At 40.3% G+C, this 19,270-nt stretch overlaps 2 protein-coding genes across 2 annotated transcripts; both read left to right on the forward strand.

Moving 5' to 3' along the window:
• The first annotated feature begins 1,064 nt into the window (after positions 1-1,064).
• On the forward strand, positions 1,065-4,469 carry arsk (arylsulfatase family, member K). Its single transcript, XM_058070889.2, has 8 exons — positions 1,065-1,226; positions 1,562-1,691; positions 1,772-1,931; positions 2,188-2,470; positions 2,537-2,708; positions 3,109-3,333; positions 3,431-3,646; positions 3,734-4,469. Exons 1-8 carry the CDS (start codon positions 1,122-1,124, stop codon positions 4,006-4,008), a joined length of 1,566 nt encoding a protein of 521 aa, XP_057926872.2. The 5' UTR covers positions 1,065-1,121; the 3' UTR covers positions 4,009-4,469.
• A 214-nt stretch (positions 4,470-4,683) lies between these two features.
• On the forward strand, positions 4,684-18,731 carry skic3 (SKI3 subunit of superkiller complex). Its single transcript, XM_058071622.2, has 41 exons — positions 4,684-4,747; positions 5,070-5,168; positions 5,257-5,400; positions 5,480-5,571; positions 5,645-5,720; positions 5,795-5,941; positions 6,022-6,120; positions 6,204-6,309; positions 6,422-6,562; positions 6,837-6,935; positions 7,015-7,139; positions 7,262-7,348; positions 7,436-7,539; positions 7,616-7,742; positions 7,812-7,991; positions 8,069-8,193; positions 8,280-8,530; positions 8,616-8,718; positions 9,187-9,372; positions 9,470-9,608; positions 9,693-9,771; positions 9,901-9,962; positions 10,047-10,103; positions 10,201-10,269; positions 11,624-11,698; positions 11,817-11,958; positions 12,913-13,006; positions 13,470-13,547; positions 13,660-13,784; positions 13,870-13,993; positions 14,152-14,376; positions 14,485-14,557; positions 14,808-14,861; positions 15,086-15,197; positions 15,421-15,549; positions 15,704-15,828; positions 15,960-16,124; positions 16,499-16,651; positions 16,781-16,911; positions 17,958-18,087; positions 18,198-18,731. The coding sequence occupies exons 2-41, from the start codon at positions 5,079-5,081 to the stop codon at positions 18,273-18,275; spliced, it is 4,701 nt and encodes a 1,566-aa protein (XP_057927605.2). The 5' UTR covers positions 4,684-4,747; positions 5,070-5,078; the 3' UTR covers positions 18,276-18,731.
• The last annotated feature ends 539 nt before the right edge of the window (positions 18,732-19,270 follow it).

Here is a 19,270-nt window from a genome sequence, read left to right on the forward strand (position 1 = left end):
ATTAAGTCTTACTACATTTCAATTTTATTGTATATTTGCTATCTTAGATTTCACCAAAAGTTTCTAAAATATACTTTTGAAAAGGGCCATTCTGCATGTATTTATAATGGCTGCATGCTTACACTTCACATTTGAGACCCATCTCTCAAGGGGTCACCATACTTGCAGAGAAAATACACCAGAGTTTGTTTCAACCGAACCAAATAATAAAATAGTAATAAGTGTGAATGCATCAATACTCTTGCCTCACCTGGGGCCTATCCTTCACCTGCACTGCATACCTTCACAATAACCCAAACAAATGCCCCAACACTCAATGAAAAGCACCATTTTGCACCATTTACACATATAAGCAAGAGAACCCAAAAAAGTGCGGTGGGTGTTGTTACTTTTGCATCAAAAATGTGGGAAAAAAGTCATTCATAAATGGGGGGCAGGGATCTCATTGTGTTTGGGCCAGAAAAACAACACCAACAAGCTCAAAGCGCCACCTGCCGGCCACTGAGGTTACTCCCCAGTGATGCTCCACCACCTGTTTGAGCAGCACTGCATATTCATCGTTTTTGTCACTACAAAACGATTACAGACTTGCAGGTTGGATTCCCCAACCCCTTCTAAATCCCAAAATGAGGAAAAGCCACTACCGTATGTGTCACCTACAATGTGAGTCCATTTCATAAATTAAGTATATGTGAAATGATGCATTTGGTTAATCACAACTCTCAAACCAACACCTGATGTACTAGTTTTGTTTAGTATAAATTGATCCCTTTATTAATCTAAATACTTCTTGTGCTATCCTTAATACTATAGTGTGTTTATTTTTCGAACGATAAATGCTGCCATCTAGCGACTAGAACGTAGAAATGCCCATTGTAAATAGTTTTTCAAATATTTATGAAAATACAAATTCGACGAACGGTTATTTATGTAGATGCTTATCTTTGATTTTGCATGTTTTTGTAGATGTTTGCTATTATATTTTAACTTTTCGCTTATTGTATTATCACTACGCTTCATGTACGCTAACAATTAATCTTATTTTGAAAATGTAACCCGGATGCTTTAAGTGTCCCAACAATTTCAGGAAATGTTTGCACAGTTTTCTAATCAAAATCAGTATGGCTCTAATAATGATTTTGATTTTTGTGTTTCAAATGTATAGTGAGTGTTTGTGTCATAACGTTCCAAGACCTAACATCGTGATGGTGATGGCTGATGCGTTTGTAAGTAGAAAGTTGACACATTGATACTACATCGTTATGTACGCGTGAACACTTAAATTAACCTGAAATATATCGAAGTAATGCAATATCACGTTCCCCTGTGCTAATGACTTTCGATACAAGAGAAGTATCAACAATGCTGCCTTTACAAAGATAATAAGGTTCAGTTTTGATTGACACTGCAACCATATAGTGTAGTATACTGTACATGTTGTTTGCAGTAGTATATGACTGCACTACATAATACAGTATTTTATTATTATAAAGTTTGTTCACCTCGTGACATTAGTGCAGGTAGTGACCATTATGCACTGTCGTGTTGTTTTTTTCTGCAGGAGGGAAGGTTAACATTTGATCCTGGCAGCAAAGTTGTGGACTTGCCATTCATAAACTACGTCAGAGAACTGGGGAGCACCTTCATAAATGCTTATACCAACTCACCCATATGCTGTCCATCCAGAGCAAGTAAGCCATCATTCTGTATCATTATACATACATTAAAATTGGATCATAAATCAATTATATGTGTGTTATCTCTGTGTTAGCCATGTGGAGTGGACAATTTGTTCACCTAACCCAGGCGTGGAACAATTACAAGTGTCTTGATGCAAATGCAACCACGTGGATGGATTTGCTGGAAATGAATGGATATTTTACCAAGATGGTGGGCAAGCTTGACTACACCTCAGGGCAACACTCGCTCAGGTAGAAAGATGTTTCTGGTGGTCTTGGTTGCCTTTTGCAAGCAATACACACATTCAGAAAAGAGTTTTATATAGGGTGAGCATTCACTCGTTGGCCACAACATTAGATACATGTGCACACTATAACAAAACTAAAAATGTCTACCTTTCCAAAGACAATAATGCTGAGTTTGAATGCACATTCTCATAGAGGTATACATGTATACTTGTATGTAACAACAATATGATTTTAACGCATTGCTACATTTACATTACAGTAATCGTGTCGAAGCCTGGACCCGTGATGTCGACTTCCTGCTGCGCCAAGAAGGTCGACCTGTCACACAACTCGTCGGGAACGCGTCAACAGTGAGGGTGAACACTATTGACTGGAAAAACACTGACTTGACGACACAGTGGATCCGCCAGTGGGCTGCGTCCTCACACCGGCCCTTTGCCCTTTACCTCGGCCTCAATTTACCTCACACCTATAAGACTGACTCCTTAGGACCCACTGCCGGAGGATCCACATTCCGCTCATCTCCCTATTGGCTGAAAAAGGCAGGCATTGTGTATCTTCTGTTCCCAAATGGTTTCCCTTCATTCATGCTTCTTTGATGTTTCCAGGTTCATTCTGATCTCATCTCTGTTCCCACATGGCTGCCATTGTCTGCCATGCACCCTGTGGACTACTACTCCACCTTCACCAAAAACTGCAGCGGGGTGTTCACAAAGGAGGAAGTTAGAAGAATCCGAGCCTTCTACTATGCCATGTGTGCTGAAGCAGATGCCATGCTGGGTTGGTTGACAAGTGTACCATATTTTATGTCAGCAGTCATATCATTTATACATCAGGGTTCCACTAGCATGTCCATGTCATAATATTTGCTGTGGATCATGGGCCTGTTTTGCTTTCTATCATTCTAGTTAACCTTGATTTAACCTTGTCAGGGTGTTTTTTTAACATGTTTTCTGACTTGTTTTTTTTTGTTATTGAGTGTCATCACTGATGAAGGTGTCTACAATGGAGGGCTGGTCTATAGATTCCATATTTCCCAAACTTATTGACCGCATAGGATGTCTTTACAGTCTGCGTTGTTTCAAATCCTTTGTGGTTCACGAAGGCAAAATCACACCAAAAAACTCTCATTGTTCAATAAACTACCACACTATGTCTCCCACTCTTTGTCCCTCATTAGGACAGGTGATTTCAGCACTGAGAGACACAGGCTTGCTCAACAACACTGTAGTGATCTTCACAGCTGACCACGGAGAGCTGGCCATGGAGCACCGGCAGTTCTACAAGATGTCCATGTTTGAGGGAAGCGCCCATGTTCCTTTGCTTGTCATGGGGCCAGGGCTGGTGTCGGGCCAACAGGTCAACCAGCTTGTGTCTTTGGTTGATGTCTATCCTACTGTACTGGGTATAGAGTGTTATTACTTAAACATATATTGATGTATACAGTATGGCTTTTATTGGTGCATATACTTAAAAATGTGTGTTTAATGCATTTTTTGTAGATATTGCAGGTATTTCAGGAGAAGGCAATCTCAGTGGCTACACGCTGCTTCCTTTTCTATCCAAGTACCACATGTTTTCCAAGAGGCAACATCCAGACTGGGTTCTGAGCGAATACCATGGCTGTAATGTCAACGCTTCTACATACATGTTAAGAAGTGGTCGTTGGAAATACATCGCCTATGCAGATGGACTAACTGTGCCTCCTCAGCTTTTTGGTAAGTCTTAGAATGTATTCTTGCATCACTGATTCATACATTAAAGGAAATAATATAACTCGTAGTATGTTTTTTTCTCCACTGCAGACCTAACACAAGACAAGGAAGAACTTCATAACATGGCCTTCAAATTCCCTAATGTGCAAGCACAATTAGATAAGCGGTTACGCAGCATTGTAGATTACCCAAAGGTTTCTGAAACTGTCCATCTCTACAACAAAAAAGCATTTAGTTCCTGGCAACGCAGTGTAGGAAGTAACTATAGCCGGGACATTGCTAATCTCAGGTGGCATGTCGATTGGCAGAAAGATGCTTTAACCAATGAAAGACATATTGACAAGTGGCTGCATGACTCCTTGTGATGTATATGCAATATAGACTTTTCAAAGTGTCACATTGAGCTTTCCTCTCAGAATATAATAACCTGATAAACTGATTTTCCTGAGCATATTTTGTACAGTTTTCCGTTCACACAGTCAGTATTTGAAGTGAATTCAATTCATTTTGTCTTTGGACATGTCTACACTTTGAAAATATGTTTTTCTTTATTTTTCTAAAGCTGAGGGAGACCCACTGCAAACTTTGAAAATCCCTGCAATACTTTATTACCCTATGTATTTCTTGTGGTTAAAATTTCACTTTTGACTTTTATCCTTGAACATTTTTAACCATCTTCAGTCATATGGCTTTTCATATTATTATGTTTATTTTCTGCCATTATTAACATAAGCAAATATTTTTATACATAGTTTAATTATTTTAAATGCTGTAATTTTTCTAATGATGAATAATATATTTATTAATAAAACATTTGTATACCGTCTTGTATCTTTAATGTCTACATTTTATTCAATATTTTTAAATAATAATTAAGATTTAGATTATCACAATTAAAGTTGAATTCCCCCAAATTTATCAACATCCCAGAATTACAATTAATTGAGTCATATTCAGCATAACTATTTCATAGGTTTGGCAAACTTAACTGCACTAAAACTCTTCAATAGGCTAAACAGTTACTCTTTATTTTGAAAGGGTTTCGATTGACTTACCTTGCACATCCGGGTCAGGCAGTCGCTGCGCAAGTTGTCGACGTAAACAGTGGGTGTTTACACGTTCTATTCCTTTAATTCAATATACAATTTAAAAAAACAATTAACAAATAACTAACTATATAAACTGAATGTTTTCTACGCGTTTGACGCCAACTGGTAATGTTTACCAGTGTCAGAAACAAGCTAGTCGTTACCTAAATGCTATATTTACGAGGTTCTACTCATGTTATATTGTAGCTTCTTCTCGCTTTCGAAGCGATTCTGTATTATTTGATAAATGATAATGAACTACAAGCGTCAATAACGTATTTAGTTTGCATAATTGCTCCTAAAAATCGTTGCTGATGTTTGTCTTCCTGTTGTTCAAGAACAACACGATGTCAAGTAAAGAAGTCAAAGCCGCCTTGAAAAGTGCAAGAGATGCCATTAAAAATAAAGAGTTCAAGGAAGCACTAAAACACTGCAAGGTAAGGGAAAGTAATATGTTTTCTGGTTGTGATGAATACAGTGTAGAATTTCATATGCTGCATGTCCGCCTATGTTATGTGGTGGCAGGCTGTCTTGAAGCTTGAGAAGAGCAACTACAATGCATGGGTGTTCATTGGCCTGGCTGCCTGCGAGTTGGAGCAACCAGATCAGGCGCAGACAGCCTACAGAAAGGCTGTGGAGTTGGAGCCTCAGCAGCTACTGGCGTGGCAGGTAATGTGGGAAATATAGTCAAAGAATACACAATGTTTCTGTATGATCCATTTTTAAATGTAATACTTTTGTCTTGTAGGGCTTGGTAAATTTATATGAGAAAACAGATCAGTGGGATTTCAAACTCGAGCTACCTAACGTTTATCAGAAGCTTGTTGAGCTCTATGCAAGGTAATCTTCGCCAAAAGGCTCTTCATTTATTTGAACGTAGCATCATTGTGTGTTGAAAATAATTTGTCCTCAGCTCTGACAAAAACAAGTGCTATGAGGTGATTGGAAAGCTGAGAGAAATACATCAAAATGACAAGGAATATTCCAAGGTATGCCTCTTATACTGTATTCACAGAACACATAATATCAACATGTTTGATCGTGCTTGTCTTTATGTACATAGTTGGCAAATGTATGGCTGCAATTTATCCATCTGAAAGAGGAAGATGGTGTAGACAAGAAGGAATTACTTCAGCTATGGAAAGAAATGACATGCTTCCTGTCCGACTGCCTTAATGAGAATGAGCAGGACACAGAAAGCCAAAAGCATGTAAGGTTTGCGACAATATTTACACAAAATAAATATTTCTATATCTACTATTAAAATGTTGATTTTCTGTTGTGTATCAGTTAATCATGGCTTTTGAGAAGGCTATGCTTCTTGTCGATCCCACACCGGGAGAGGAACACCGGAAGCTCTCATGCGACTACATCAAATGTCTTTCTAAGGTCAGTGCAGGGTCTGTGTTATCAGACATCTTGTCAATGATGAATATAAAATCTTTACATCCTTTTGTGTGCTTTATCTGCAGCTGCCTGAAGAAGAAAAAATTAAAGCGGGGTGTGAATCCATGCTGTCCCTGTACCCTACCCAGAGTTATCCTCTTGAAGTTCTCTGTTCTCACTACCTCAAAAAAGGTCTTTTGTGCATTAAACGCCACCTAGCACCAACTCATTAACAGATACATCCGACAGTGACAAACATCTACTGTATTTATACCTTAGCAGATATGAATGTTGTGTTTGGCAGGTGTTCAGAGTGAGGATGCTGCCAGTTGTTTTTCAAGGCTTCATGATTTGGCCCCAGACCACGGTTTGTGTGACTTGGGATTTGGCACAAAAGCACTTCAAGAGGGCAGGTTTAAAGATGCCATTGAGGAACTTGCACGAGGTTTGTTTGCATGTGAATACACACACTCAGGCCACTATTTCATTAGGTACACCTGCAGAGTTGAATGCACTAATTTAAGAGCTCTATCGCTCAGTGCAGAGGTGTAGAACTGCACTGCATCGGACTGAGTGATATTTCCAATATGGTCATTTAGATTATCAGATTTTGTAAATATACTTATTAACTTGTGCATGTGTACCTAATGCAATGTCATGCAATAACTGTACTATAACTGTTACTGTATTGAGTTGTGACTTCTTTCCTATTTTATTAGGATTGAAGAAGATTAACTTCAGTCCAGCTTGGTACAGTCAAGCAGAGGCTCAGCTTAAAATTCACAAATATACAGACTGCTCTAAATCCTGTGCCCAAGGTATCATACATTATACAAACGTATTACGAAAAAAAACTTGTATAACAAGATGTTTGTTTTTGTGCTTGGGGTGCAATAGGTTTAACAGTGTGTGCATCTGGAGACAAGGAACTAAGGAACAAGCTGTTGAAGCTGAGGTTTGAGGCTTTGGTCAGGAGTGGAGGGGAGAAGGCTGCAGACCAGGCTTTGGAGATATTTTCTCTGGTAAAACTGCAAGAAGTGAAGTACACTGTCACCATCACTCTATTTACATGGACTACTATAACCTGAGTGTTCAGCTAATGCTAAATAAACATCTAAGTATGTTTTGCCTTCCTGTCTTGTAGATCCCTGATGCTGTGAAAGACCTCTCATTAGTAGCTCTTAAAGGTCATGCGTATCTTAACAAAGGACAATTAGATGACGCATTAAAGGTCAGTTTTTAACGCTGCCTCTGTAAATGTTTGACATTTGCATCTTATGATTTATGAAGTAAAACGTTCTAACTATATCTTCTGGAGGTGTCGTTGCCTCTGTTGGCCTCCAACCCAAACCTGTCCGAGGCTTTGATGCTGAGGGGACTGGCATACTTGGCTGAGAACAAGCAGCAGCAAGCAGAGCAGAGGTAAAAACAAGAGCCCAGTGTTTCTCCACATTCTGCACCTTAGAAAACAACCTAGTCCGTTTTTCTTGTGATCCAGTTTCCTCAAGGCAGCAGAACAAAGCCCAGACTGTGGCGAGTACTATTTCGCGCTGGGACGGCTGTACTGGACCATGGGAGAAGAGACCCGTAAAGACAGAAGCAAAGCACATTCTCATTTGCTCAAGGTAAGTAACAAAAATACATGTTGCATAAAAAGCATATTTGTTCATAAGCCTCATTTGTGTGTATGTCAGACTGCAAAGTTGGACCCACACCTTAGTTGTGTGTTCCGATACCTTGGACATTATTATCGGGAGGTGGCAAACGACACAGGGCGGGCACGTGGCTGTTATAAGAAGGCTTTTGACTTGGACAATGACGATGCTGAGTCTGGAGCGGCAGCAGTCGATCTCAGCATGGCTCATGAAGATATGGTAAATGGTTTGATGTCACTTTTTTTCTTTTAAAATCTCTGCTGTGTTTATTTTCCACATTATCTTTGCTGTTACAGAATTCTGCCTTGGCAATACTCCAGTCTGTGACTGAGAAGGCTACGCCAGGTTCGGCCAAATGGGCCTGGATGAGACGAGGGCTTTACTACCTCAAGATTGGAAAGCATCAGCAGGCCATTGCAGAGTAAGAAGGCCAAACTCAAAAGAAGGCTCATTTTCTTTTTGTAGCTTTAAGGATGTTATTGATCGTGTTGTATTATGTGTTTGTAGTCTGCAGGCAGCTCTGAGAGCAGATCCCGAGGACTGGGTGTGTTGGGAGTGTTTAGGAGAGGCATACCTAAATCGCCAGAGTTTCACAGCAGCTCTAAAGGCCTTTGGGAAGGCGCACAGTCTCCATCCTTCCTCCATCTATAGCGTCTACCAGGCTGCTGCGATCAAACAGAACCTGGGCAAGTTTGAAGAGGCCGTAGCTGAGTATTTGCAAATCACAGCACAGCACGACTACATTCCCGCTCTTAAAGGTATGCTTTGTGTGTTGCTGAACACTACAGTGCCTATTCACTGACTGAGGGACGTTTAATTAGATTTGAATGATGTGCTATTGAGGTCTCGGTGAGTGTCAGCTCTCCTTGGCAAAAAGTTTAATGGAGGACTGCAGAGACGGCAGAGCCGTTGACCTGATTGAGCAAGCTATACGGAACCTCTTCAAGTAAGTCATAATTAGAACTGTGGGGATTCTGTCTGCTGTGTGTTAGTGTCTACTATTTCAAGTGATATAATGCTTTAATCTATGTTTGATTTGGAATGCTTTTTATGTGTTCTTCATATTTTATTCATATTGACACAATGAATAGTTTGTGTGCGTGTGTGTAGCTTCACCCTTTAGGTACCATTCATTGTACCTGGTACGCCAAACACTGTACTGTACTGTACACTTTTACAATGAAAACCCCCCAAAACATGCACCCAAATCATTGTTTCCACCAAGCAGTACATTTCTCTTCTGTGTAGTACAATATATATTTTGTTTCAATTGTAAAGGGTTCAATATATTGTGTGAGGTGGCGCTAAACATTGGTGTTGATTTTGCCAAGAAAGAAACCGAAAGAAGATGAAACACTACCGTCATTGCTCGAAATCTGGCTTATGTGTGTTTTTATTGTACTGTCTCTTGCAGGGCTGTGGTGTTGCGTTCTGACCTGTCCTGTTTATGGAAACTGCTGGGAGATGCCTGCTCTGCTGTCAGAACAGTGTCTCCAAACAGGGCTCAGGTTCAGGTGCCGGCAGCACTGGCAGCTGGTTTGGACCCACACGCTCAGGTTCATGGGCTAAACCAGACTCAGATACTTAGACTTGCCGAGAAGTATGAGACACCTGGAAGTTAAATCTTCCATCTTAAATACATGTGCAATGCTTTCATTCCCTTCAGCATGGTACACATTGTGTGTTTGTGTCCACAGGTGTTACACTCGTGCTTTGAAGCTAATGCCAGAGGTTGCCAGCCTCTGGTATGACCTCGGACTCAACTTTTATAATCAGGCTCACCTGGACTGTGATGCAGCGGCAGACCAATCATTACTTCTTGAGAAAGCACAACAAGTACTAAATTTAGTGTCCATAACATAGCTGCATTTTTTTTCCATACCACATGTGTTCTTTAAACTTACATTCTGCCATTCTTAGTGTTTAAGGAAGGCGATCATGATGGAAAGTGGCAACCACAGCTACTGGAATGCTCTGGGAGTGATCAACACAAGCACAGGTACAGTATTGCATATAACATGTAAATTACTTTGATAGTCGGTGTGTATCTTTAATAATCAGTTTACGAGCAGGTCAACTGTGCAGACTAAACTGCAAAGTAATTTTAACCTTTTTTCTGTAACATCAGGTCTGCTGAACTTGGCTCTTGCACAGCATTGCTTTATCAAATCCATTCAAGTTGAACCAAATGTATGTATGATGGGTTTGATAGAGACATATGGCGTTGAGATATTCAAATGTTTTTGTAAGGATTTATTTAATGCTCATTTATAGAATGTTGTTGCTTGGACCAACCTTGGTACCCTGTATATGAAGAAGGACAATATAGAGGTGTGTGTTTCATGAGGCATTTCAATTTGACTGTTACTGTTTTACATCATTGCGGACTGATTTGTTAATGTCTTATCTTTTTTTTTTTCCTGGTTAGCTTGCACATGAGGCCTTTAAGGTTGCACAGTCGTTGGAGCCGCTCTATGTCAACTGCTGGATTGGCCAGGTAAGCTGTTTCTGAATGGCTGCTTTGAAATAAAATAACCCGGAGCAACAATTACAGATGATTGCGTGAATACTGAGAGACTTATCTTTGAATACAAGCTAAGGTTATTGTGCATCAACATAAAATCTAAAATGTGCTAAAATCTAAAATTAGCTACTGTTTTCCTCAGCTCCAAATCTTACTGCTGACAAAATATGAGTTTTTCTGCAAGACTTTTGAAAGCAACATCATTCAGAAAAACAGCGATGCTGATAGTGTATAATTTAAACGTGTACACGTGTGTTATACATGCACACATACACGTGCACACACAGTTCATTTGCAAATGTGAAAATTGTAAATAGTTTATAGTGTTGTACAATTTGTTGTGTTGTTTAGACGTTTTTGCTTAATGTATATGGCAAAATTTATATCAAAGTGAAAGTTATGTTTGAAATGTATCTTTTCACAAAACGCCTGTTTTCTCCCTTTTTTATGTCGAGAACTGATATTTTGCTGAAACTTGCCTATATTGTACAGCTACTTAATAATGGAAAAAGCTAGAAACAAACTTTATTTTCTGATGAAAGATAAGGAGAAAACCGTTAATGCCAAGATGAAAGGTTAAAACTCCGGCTGTCAGAAATAACCTGTTAGTGGCAATAACTAATTCATTCATTCATTTTCTACTGCTTATCCTCACAAGGGTTGAGGGTGAAAAATCAGAAAGAAACAAACAATCTTTTAGTGTAATTAATACATGTGCACCAGTGCAAGCATGCCTCTGTTATGACAACAGACTGACTCACAGTGAAGCTTCCCCACACAGTCACAGCCTGACACTCTTTTATAATTTAAACCTAAACACATCAACAGTAGTCCAACACAATGTACTGTATATAAGTCACACACATCTCTAAGCTGTTCAGCCTGGGAACAACACTTCCTCATTCTCATTACAAGAAAGCGAGATGCATTCAGGGACACTACAAACACGGCTTTATTGTGCGTGTGTGTAAATAAACACGAAGGTAAAGAAAAGTTCTGCTACTATTAAAGGGACTAGTGTTCCACTTGTGTTGTATCTTGGAGCTTGATTGACATTCATTCATTTGGAGCTGTTAATACATACCAATATATATAATACTGTAATGTAACTTATCTTTCTTTTCATTAAATACAGCAAAAATTGGCATATTGCAGGCATAATTGCTAATGGTGATTAATCATGATTAATCATTTAAAAAACTGATCAATCTGATGACAAATTTAAAACATTTGACAGTCCTAGTTAAAGCATTACTGCTCTGCTGAATCATATCACGTGTACTTAATGGCGAAAAACAGCATAGATAATCTTTTGTCACCCTGTCAGGCCCTCATAGCTGAGAAAGTGGGAAGCTATGACACCATGGATCTTTTTAGACACACCACGGAACTCTGCACACATGTATGTGACCACCACTTTTTTGCAATCTTCAATTTAAAGCCTTTTTCTACCACTTTTACTAAAAGTGTAATCATTTCTCCATTTGTTTCTCATTCCTCACCTCCATTACCCCCCCCAGATGGAGGGAGTGAAGGGTTATGCATACTGGGTGTGTTCCACCTTGCTGGATGAGAGCAATCGAGACTCTGAACTGTACCGCTACAACATTGTCCAAATGAACGCCATCTCTACAGCCCACGTGGCACTCAGCAAGTACACTGGTACGCCATCAAAATCTACGTGACACACACTGAAATTTTAAGACCAGTTGAAAAATTGTCAGAAATAACATTTTACACTATGAGATCTTAAGGAGGTTCTGAAGTCAAGCTTCAAAATGGCAAAAGAAGAAATGGGAGTGGGACAAAAAAACAACAACAACCATTTCAAACAAGCCTTAGTACTGTCACTGATCCGTCAGTGTTTTTTTAAACACGGGTAGTCCGGCAAAAAATGTGTAACAACGACATTTCCACTACTGATGTCAAGATTGTCTGCACTTAGTAAAGTCAGGGGTCTCCAGCTACTCATGAGCGACCAGTAGCTCCTAACCACTTTTCAAGTAGCTCTCCAGAGTGTTTATTCATTTATTATCAACTCCTATTCCCACGAAATTTGAAAGCGGGGTTCGGCAGTAGTCCGGAAGTCCTCTTTTCCTCGAGTGTGACCAATCACAGTGGAGTGGGCATGCCCTGAGGTGGGCCGCGGGTGGAATAAATGAAAACAGACAGAAATACGGCTGGAATAGATGCAGATTCTGGAAGATCTAGAATGCTTTCTTTGCGGGTTATCGTGTGTAGCTGGTCCATAGGAGTGCACAACTCAATAGAAATATAATAATAAATCATCTTGGATATGTATTTTTACCCATGCCACAAATATTGGACTTTTATTCAGGAAAGTGCTGTTAGCAAGTCAGAATCTTCATCATGCATTGCATGTACCATGTGATGATCTGACCTTCATATAAAGTTGTCTTTTAGTCTCCTCCAGTCTGTCCATCCATTGTGTCCCGTGCCCATTGCTTACTCAATTTTTTTGTTTCACTTTTTCACTTTCTTCTTTTTACATTTTACAGCTTTACTTAGAACCTTTTAAGATCCAACAGTGAAAATGTACATTTTTGCAATTTTTCAATCGGAGGGACTTGTGTGAACCTGAACTTTGCCCTCCAGAAAGGATCCAGTCTGATGCCGATGCCTTCATCATGCTTGGTTACCTAACGGAACATTTACAGTTGAAGAGGCAGGCTGTACAAGCTTACCAAAGGTACGTTCAAATACACATTTTTACTAAAAATGCTTCAAAAGATAGATATTTTCAAACAAAACTGACAAGCCAAACAATCCTAAGCATTACAGGTCTGATTTATTTGGAAAGAAAATGACACTCAAGCAAGGCTCCATTCTTGTCCATTCTTGCCATGCACATTAGACTTATTTTCTCATGGCTCCATCTTCTGGATGGAGTGCCTCAGATATCCCAGTACAAGCAGACTGGAACAGCACATATAACTTCCTCATTCTGCACCTAATCCCGGCCTGCACTTAAATTTCATAGGTCATTACTTGATGCATGTGCCACACAGTTTTGTGGTTGTAGTGTAGTCCTTGCTACCAAACTTAAACTGCAATCAAAACAGTCCCGAGAGTTATGTGCTCGTGGTGATAATAATAATTCAGTTTGTTAGATTTTCTTGTGTGTGATTTTACTTTATATTTTTTCTACTCAGAGCTGTAGAGTTGCTTCAGACCACATCCCTCACACAACAGCTATGTTTTGCTCGGAGCAACTATGCTCGTGCTTTATGGTGAGAAATCAGTATTTATAGATATTTACAAAATTTGTCTGTCTGAAATGCAAATGTAAATGCTCTGCATCAAATCAACTCTCTACATTGTGTCCTATAATGTTCCTCACAGTGCTTGTGGTCGGTGTGAGGAGGCAGTCAAAGTTTATAACTCCACCTCACTGGAGGAGCTCTGTGATCTGGCAGGCTTGGCTCTGGCCTACTGCAAGGCTGGACACATCCCAGAAAGCACTAGTGGTGCGTAATAGTCCAGAAGACCCGTGATGCCATATGTAATATGCCGAGTGACTGTGAAGGGTTTTATACAGTATGTTCTCTGCAGCTTACGAGCAGGCTCTGGCGATGGCTTCCAGTGAAAAAGAGACTGCATACATCTTGACAGCGCTATCACTGCTGCAGCACCAGCAGGGTAATCTAGACTCTGCCAAGACCCTGCTATTCAAATGGTGAGTCCAATTATCTTGGTGTGAGATTTAGCGTTTCCCTTTAAATCACGCAGAGCACACAGCTGTTTTCAAGTTTAATTCCATAAAATTGTAATGTGATACGACCTGTATTCAGCTCTGCTGCATGCTGATTGACTGTTTGTCGTCTGTCTTTGGAGTTCCATGTTGAAGGAACCAGTTCCAGAGTCTCTCCTGTGTTTATGTGCCCTTGGATTGGCCCACAATGACACCACACTAGCTGTGGCTGCACGCACAGAGCTGCTCAAACAAGGCTCTTCCTCTGCAACTGTTGTAGAGCAGAGATGTCTTCTCACCTGCACCTTGCTGGCCCTGCAGGGCAACTACAGTGCTGTGCAAAGAGAGGCCTCCAGAGCTGTACACAGGTGAGGTGGCCAGGTACAACTGTGGAAAATGTTATTTCTACATATAACTAAACAAGTGGCCACATTATACTGGTCAAATAAATGCCTTGTTGCCTTTGCTGTTTTCAGCTATCCAGGGAACTCAGCTCTGTGGTCACTACTGTCCAGATTGGTACCCCAGTACTACCCCAGGAAGTCAAATGTAAGTGTTAAAAAGGGGGTAGTGGGACTTTTATTATGCATGTGGATGGGCTCTTTTAGCGATATACGTATATGTGGTTTAGTCCAGAGGAAGCGCGGCTTTGTCCAAGGGAGTGTATAAGTGTTAAATAGACCTTCAGACAGTAAGTCACCTTAAAATACAACACACTCTCAAGAAAATTGTTTATGAACGCATTCATTGTCAAATTATGCTAACATGTAATATCATGCTATTCTTTGGTGTCTTGCAGGGAGGAGCAATGGCCGGACATGTTGCCTGTCTCTCCAGTATGACCCAGGGAAAGGTAGGTAAAATACACACATACGTATGACGCCACAATAATTACTGTTTGTATAGGCTGCTTTTATTTTTGTTTTGATTCATCACATTGTATATATTTTATGACAAAGCTATATTATGAGTGGATTAGTTGCAACAATGAACACTTAATCATTATGCACTGCAGTATACATTAGTTTCTCAAGTTTTTTCTAAATAGTGTATATTATTTTCCCCATTTGCTGACAGAGGGCGCTGCTGTACAGTGGAGTGAACCAACTAGCCAGTGGGAGACACTCTGGAGAGGATGCTCATAGGAATGCACTGAAGACCATGCAGAGAGCCGTGCTGCTCTGTCCTGGTAGATTTACAAACACTCACTGCAACTTTCATGGATACATATACATAGTGTGTGCATGTACGTTTTTTTTGTGTACATGATACTGTGTATACTGTGTATAGCACAGCGTGTTGCTGTTGATGAGAATTTGACATTACAATAACCATTCTTTCATTTAATGGAGCCCTTTATGCCACAGTTAATTATTTAAGTTTTTTAAGTGTTACACTTCCTTGTCTTCCAGATGATCCATCAGCATGGGCAGGATTAATGGCTGCTTGTTACACAGAAAACACTTCCTCTTATCTCTTTGGGTCAACTGCTAGGAGGCAAGGACTAGAGCAAACCCTTATGTCCGTGGTTTCTGAAAAGGGTATGTGTGTTTTGTTTGTTGTTGTGTGTTGCATTAGGTATACATACTGAAAACCTGCTGATTCACAGACAAAGTAAAATACTGCATGTGTCTAATTATCTGTCCAATGAGTGTGTATTTCAGTATACACAGCTAACATACTTCTGTATCCCAGTGCATAACATTGCAGAGACGGAGCACGCCTTAGCCCAGACTCTGGAAGGATGGGTACTACAACAGGCAGTGAGTGGCCTCCTGCTAAGCAGACAGCTCGACCAGGCAGAAGCACTCTGCTCACAGGTGACACTTATTTATCATTCATTTATCATTCAGTTGTAGCCTCGTATGACGTATTATAGACAATGCTAACAGGGTTTATACATTACATAGGTTCCGTCTTTCATTATTGGTTGGCCTTTGCTTAATTTCAGGTGCTGAATGTTTCCCCAGAGCATTCTGCAATCGTATTGTCACTGAGACAAGTACAATGTCAGCGCCTCCTTGAGCCCAGCGGCAATACTCTCCTTTCAGAGGCCGTGCTCGAACAACTCAGCAGCGCTGTGATGTCAAACCCCACCAATATCGGGGCATGGCACGTAAGATGACCTGTCACACGCTAAGCATCTCTGGTCCATTGGGCAATCGTGTATTTTGTCATTTTTCACATTTGTCGACTTGACAACAATATACAGTAAAAAAATATTTTAAGTTGACTTATTTTATATTGTGATGGTCTGGGTAGATCAGAGGTATTGGGGTATTTTAAACTCATACTTGGTGCTTATTGACTGAAAAAAATGACTATACTAATTATATTCTCTAGTAGGACCACTGTGATAATGTAAAAATATCATTGTTACATATTGCTAATTATTCTATATAGTGGAAACTATTTGATATGTATTATGTTTCACTTTTATGTAAACTTACCTGTTGTCACATTCACAACAATCTCTGTGTCAATCTTCAGTGGTTGGCTGCAGTATACTGCAACCAGGGTCTGCTGGTCCAGGCAGTCCTGGCACTCAAACAGAGCTTGCAGGTTGCCTCCCAGCTCGGCCTGCACAGCAGCCAAGTAGCCAGCCTGCTGCGACTCGCCCTGCTAGCCCTGCGGCCTTGCATGGTGAGTGTGGACATGAGCACTTTCTAAAGCCATCTACAGTCAGTAGGTGACAAACCAATCTGGTGATCGCCGCCATGGCTCCCTCACATTCATCCTCACCTCTGTGTATGTGTGTTGTAAACTTTTTAGGCAGGTGTCCCAGGAAGTGATTGGATAGATCTGGTCGGACAAGCCACTACAGAGGCTTTAAAGCTGGGCTCGTCCCCTGTGGCTCTGCTCTTCCAGGCCCTGCTTCAGTATGTTACCAAGATGGCTGCACGGTAGGGGGCTATGTATTAATCAACATTGGATCTTTGATTAACAATATTAAAGACACAAGGCTTCTCACTGTTTTAGTCCTGTGAAATAATGTACGTAGAAATAATCTATTGCATGATCAAACTGTTGCCGTCATAATACCTGTTCATTCACTCTAAGATGGTTTCTCCAACTGTCACAGTCTTATACTAAAGAAACAGCTTGCTGACCTCCATGTGGAGTGTCCTTCCAAGGCTTCTTTCAAGTAATCCCAGGACTAACCTCAACTTTGAGCTTCAGTGCCAAATACTGTGACTTTCAACAATAGCTTCCTCTCTACAGTATATGTGATTGTCTTGCTCTTGATAAGATCAGAAGATAAAAAAAACATTTTTCCCTTTAATGAACACTCTTTGGCCTTGGGGAGTCCATGTATAGTTCCTTTACGCATAATATCAAAACGAGCCTATCGTTCATATCAATATAGACTGGATTTGATGTGGAGGTGTCATGTTTCAAGATGCCGCCGCAAGCTGGTTACTGCAGCTCTGTCTTCTGTGACTTTTTTAGTGTTTAATAGGCCTTTATTATTACTTTCTTATTGTTTTTTTTTGTGCCATACCGACCCCTTAAGCAAATGTGCGGCAAAGGATGTTCATCTTGTTACATCTTGTTGCCGCTTGCTCCATTGTTTACATTTGGGAGCAAATGTTAACTTTGACCACCCCTTTGCTGTGCCGAGCGACCAGAGATACGGAGGAGGAGAGGCTGCAATAATTGAAGTGAACAGCAAAAAAGACAGTATAAATGTTGCTGTATAAATACAGTATCAACCATGTTTACTGTATGTCATCATGGGGAACGTGGGATCTGTCAGGAAGGGCATCTGTAATATAAAGGGCTTAAGCCAAAAATCAGTATGTGGATCAAAAAAATCCGCTGTGGCAACCCCGGAATCAGGGAAAAAGCCGAAAGAAACAAACAAGCTGTACTGTGCCATGACTATGCTGTTATGATACTGCATGTGACCTTACTCTTCAGTTTTGCTGCTTCTGTGTGTCCTTTACAGAGAAACTAGGCGACTATTAGAGAGACTGGTTTATGTCCCCAATCAAGAATTACCAGTGACTGTGGTGCAGGTGGCAAGCTGGTACCTACTAAGACACCTGCATTGCAAAAACGACCAGGAGCTAATTCATGTAAAGCACAATTTAATCTTCATTCTGTATATTCAAGCATGAAAACATTTATAGATGAAGCCAGGTGCCACTTGACACTTTTGACACAATTTGCCTCACTTTTTTTGCAGGCACTTTTGGAGCACGCCAAAATGTGTGGAGATCAGCGACTGCTGGACTTGCATTCACAGCTTGTTTCTTCATCCTGAATGCTGCCAAAGTAGATCACTTTCTTTAATATCCGCTTCAGGCCTAATTTGGCATGACATGATGGATTAAAGGGGACCTATTATACTTTTCTTCTTTTTAAACAGTTTCACTGACGTTTCCCAACCTGAACTTTCTTATTTGGACATGCTAAAGTACGCTGTAGGCCTGCTCTCCCCATGCTCTGCTTGCTGTTTTTTTAAACATGGGTAGTCCCACAAATAAGCATGTAATGACCCCATTTGCACTACAGATGTTGTGCCAAGATTGCTTGCACTCAGTAAACGCAGAAATCGCTTAAGACTCTTTTCATATGGCTGTATGTTAAAAGAGATTTTAAAAAGATAAATCGCCATTTACTATCAACTCATCTAACATCACAATTAGGAAGTGGGGTTTGGCAGCTGTCTGCAAGTCCTCTGGAGCGCTTGAAAGTGTGATCAATCACAGCGGAGCTCAGCAGGGTGGAGTAAATTACACAAACCTTCTGGACGGGAGGCAAGAAACCCAAAGAAACACTCCACGAATAGGTGCAGAGTCTGGAAGATCCACACACGATGCGGACTATCATGTGTAGCTGGGACAAAACTCAATACAACAGCCCTGAAATAAGTATAATGGGTCTCCTTTAAGTCTTAAAACTATCAAACATTTTAATGTCCAATTCAGTTTTTTATAAAATATCACTGGTGTCTTTAGTCATACTGAAATAAAGACTTTTGTTCACCATTTTGTCTCACATTGAATACGTCTCATCATGAATGCATAGACTAAAATAATTTTATACTATACTGTAGTACTAATCCCCACAGTGATATTCCATTTGCACGTGTGTATGTGCTACTGGCATCAGACCAGTCATCTTATTTGGTCAGAACGTCAATATAGGCCGATTTTTATCCTGGTACTGTCTGTCTTGATTGGGTACCACCAGTAGGGTGCTACTTGTAGCATGCTTCTTGCTCTGCCATTGCAAACCACTATCCACGTGACACAC

This window comes from Doryrhamphus excisus, linkage group LG3 (genome assembly GCF_037039965.1).
Source record: "Doryrhamphus excisus strain RoL-2023G ecotype Guam linkage group LG3, RoL_Dexc_Guam_v1.1, whole genome shotgun sequence".
NCBI lineage: Eukaryota > Metazoa > Chordata > Actinopteri > Syngnathiformes > Syngnathidae > Doryrhamphus > Doryrhamphus excisus.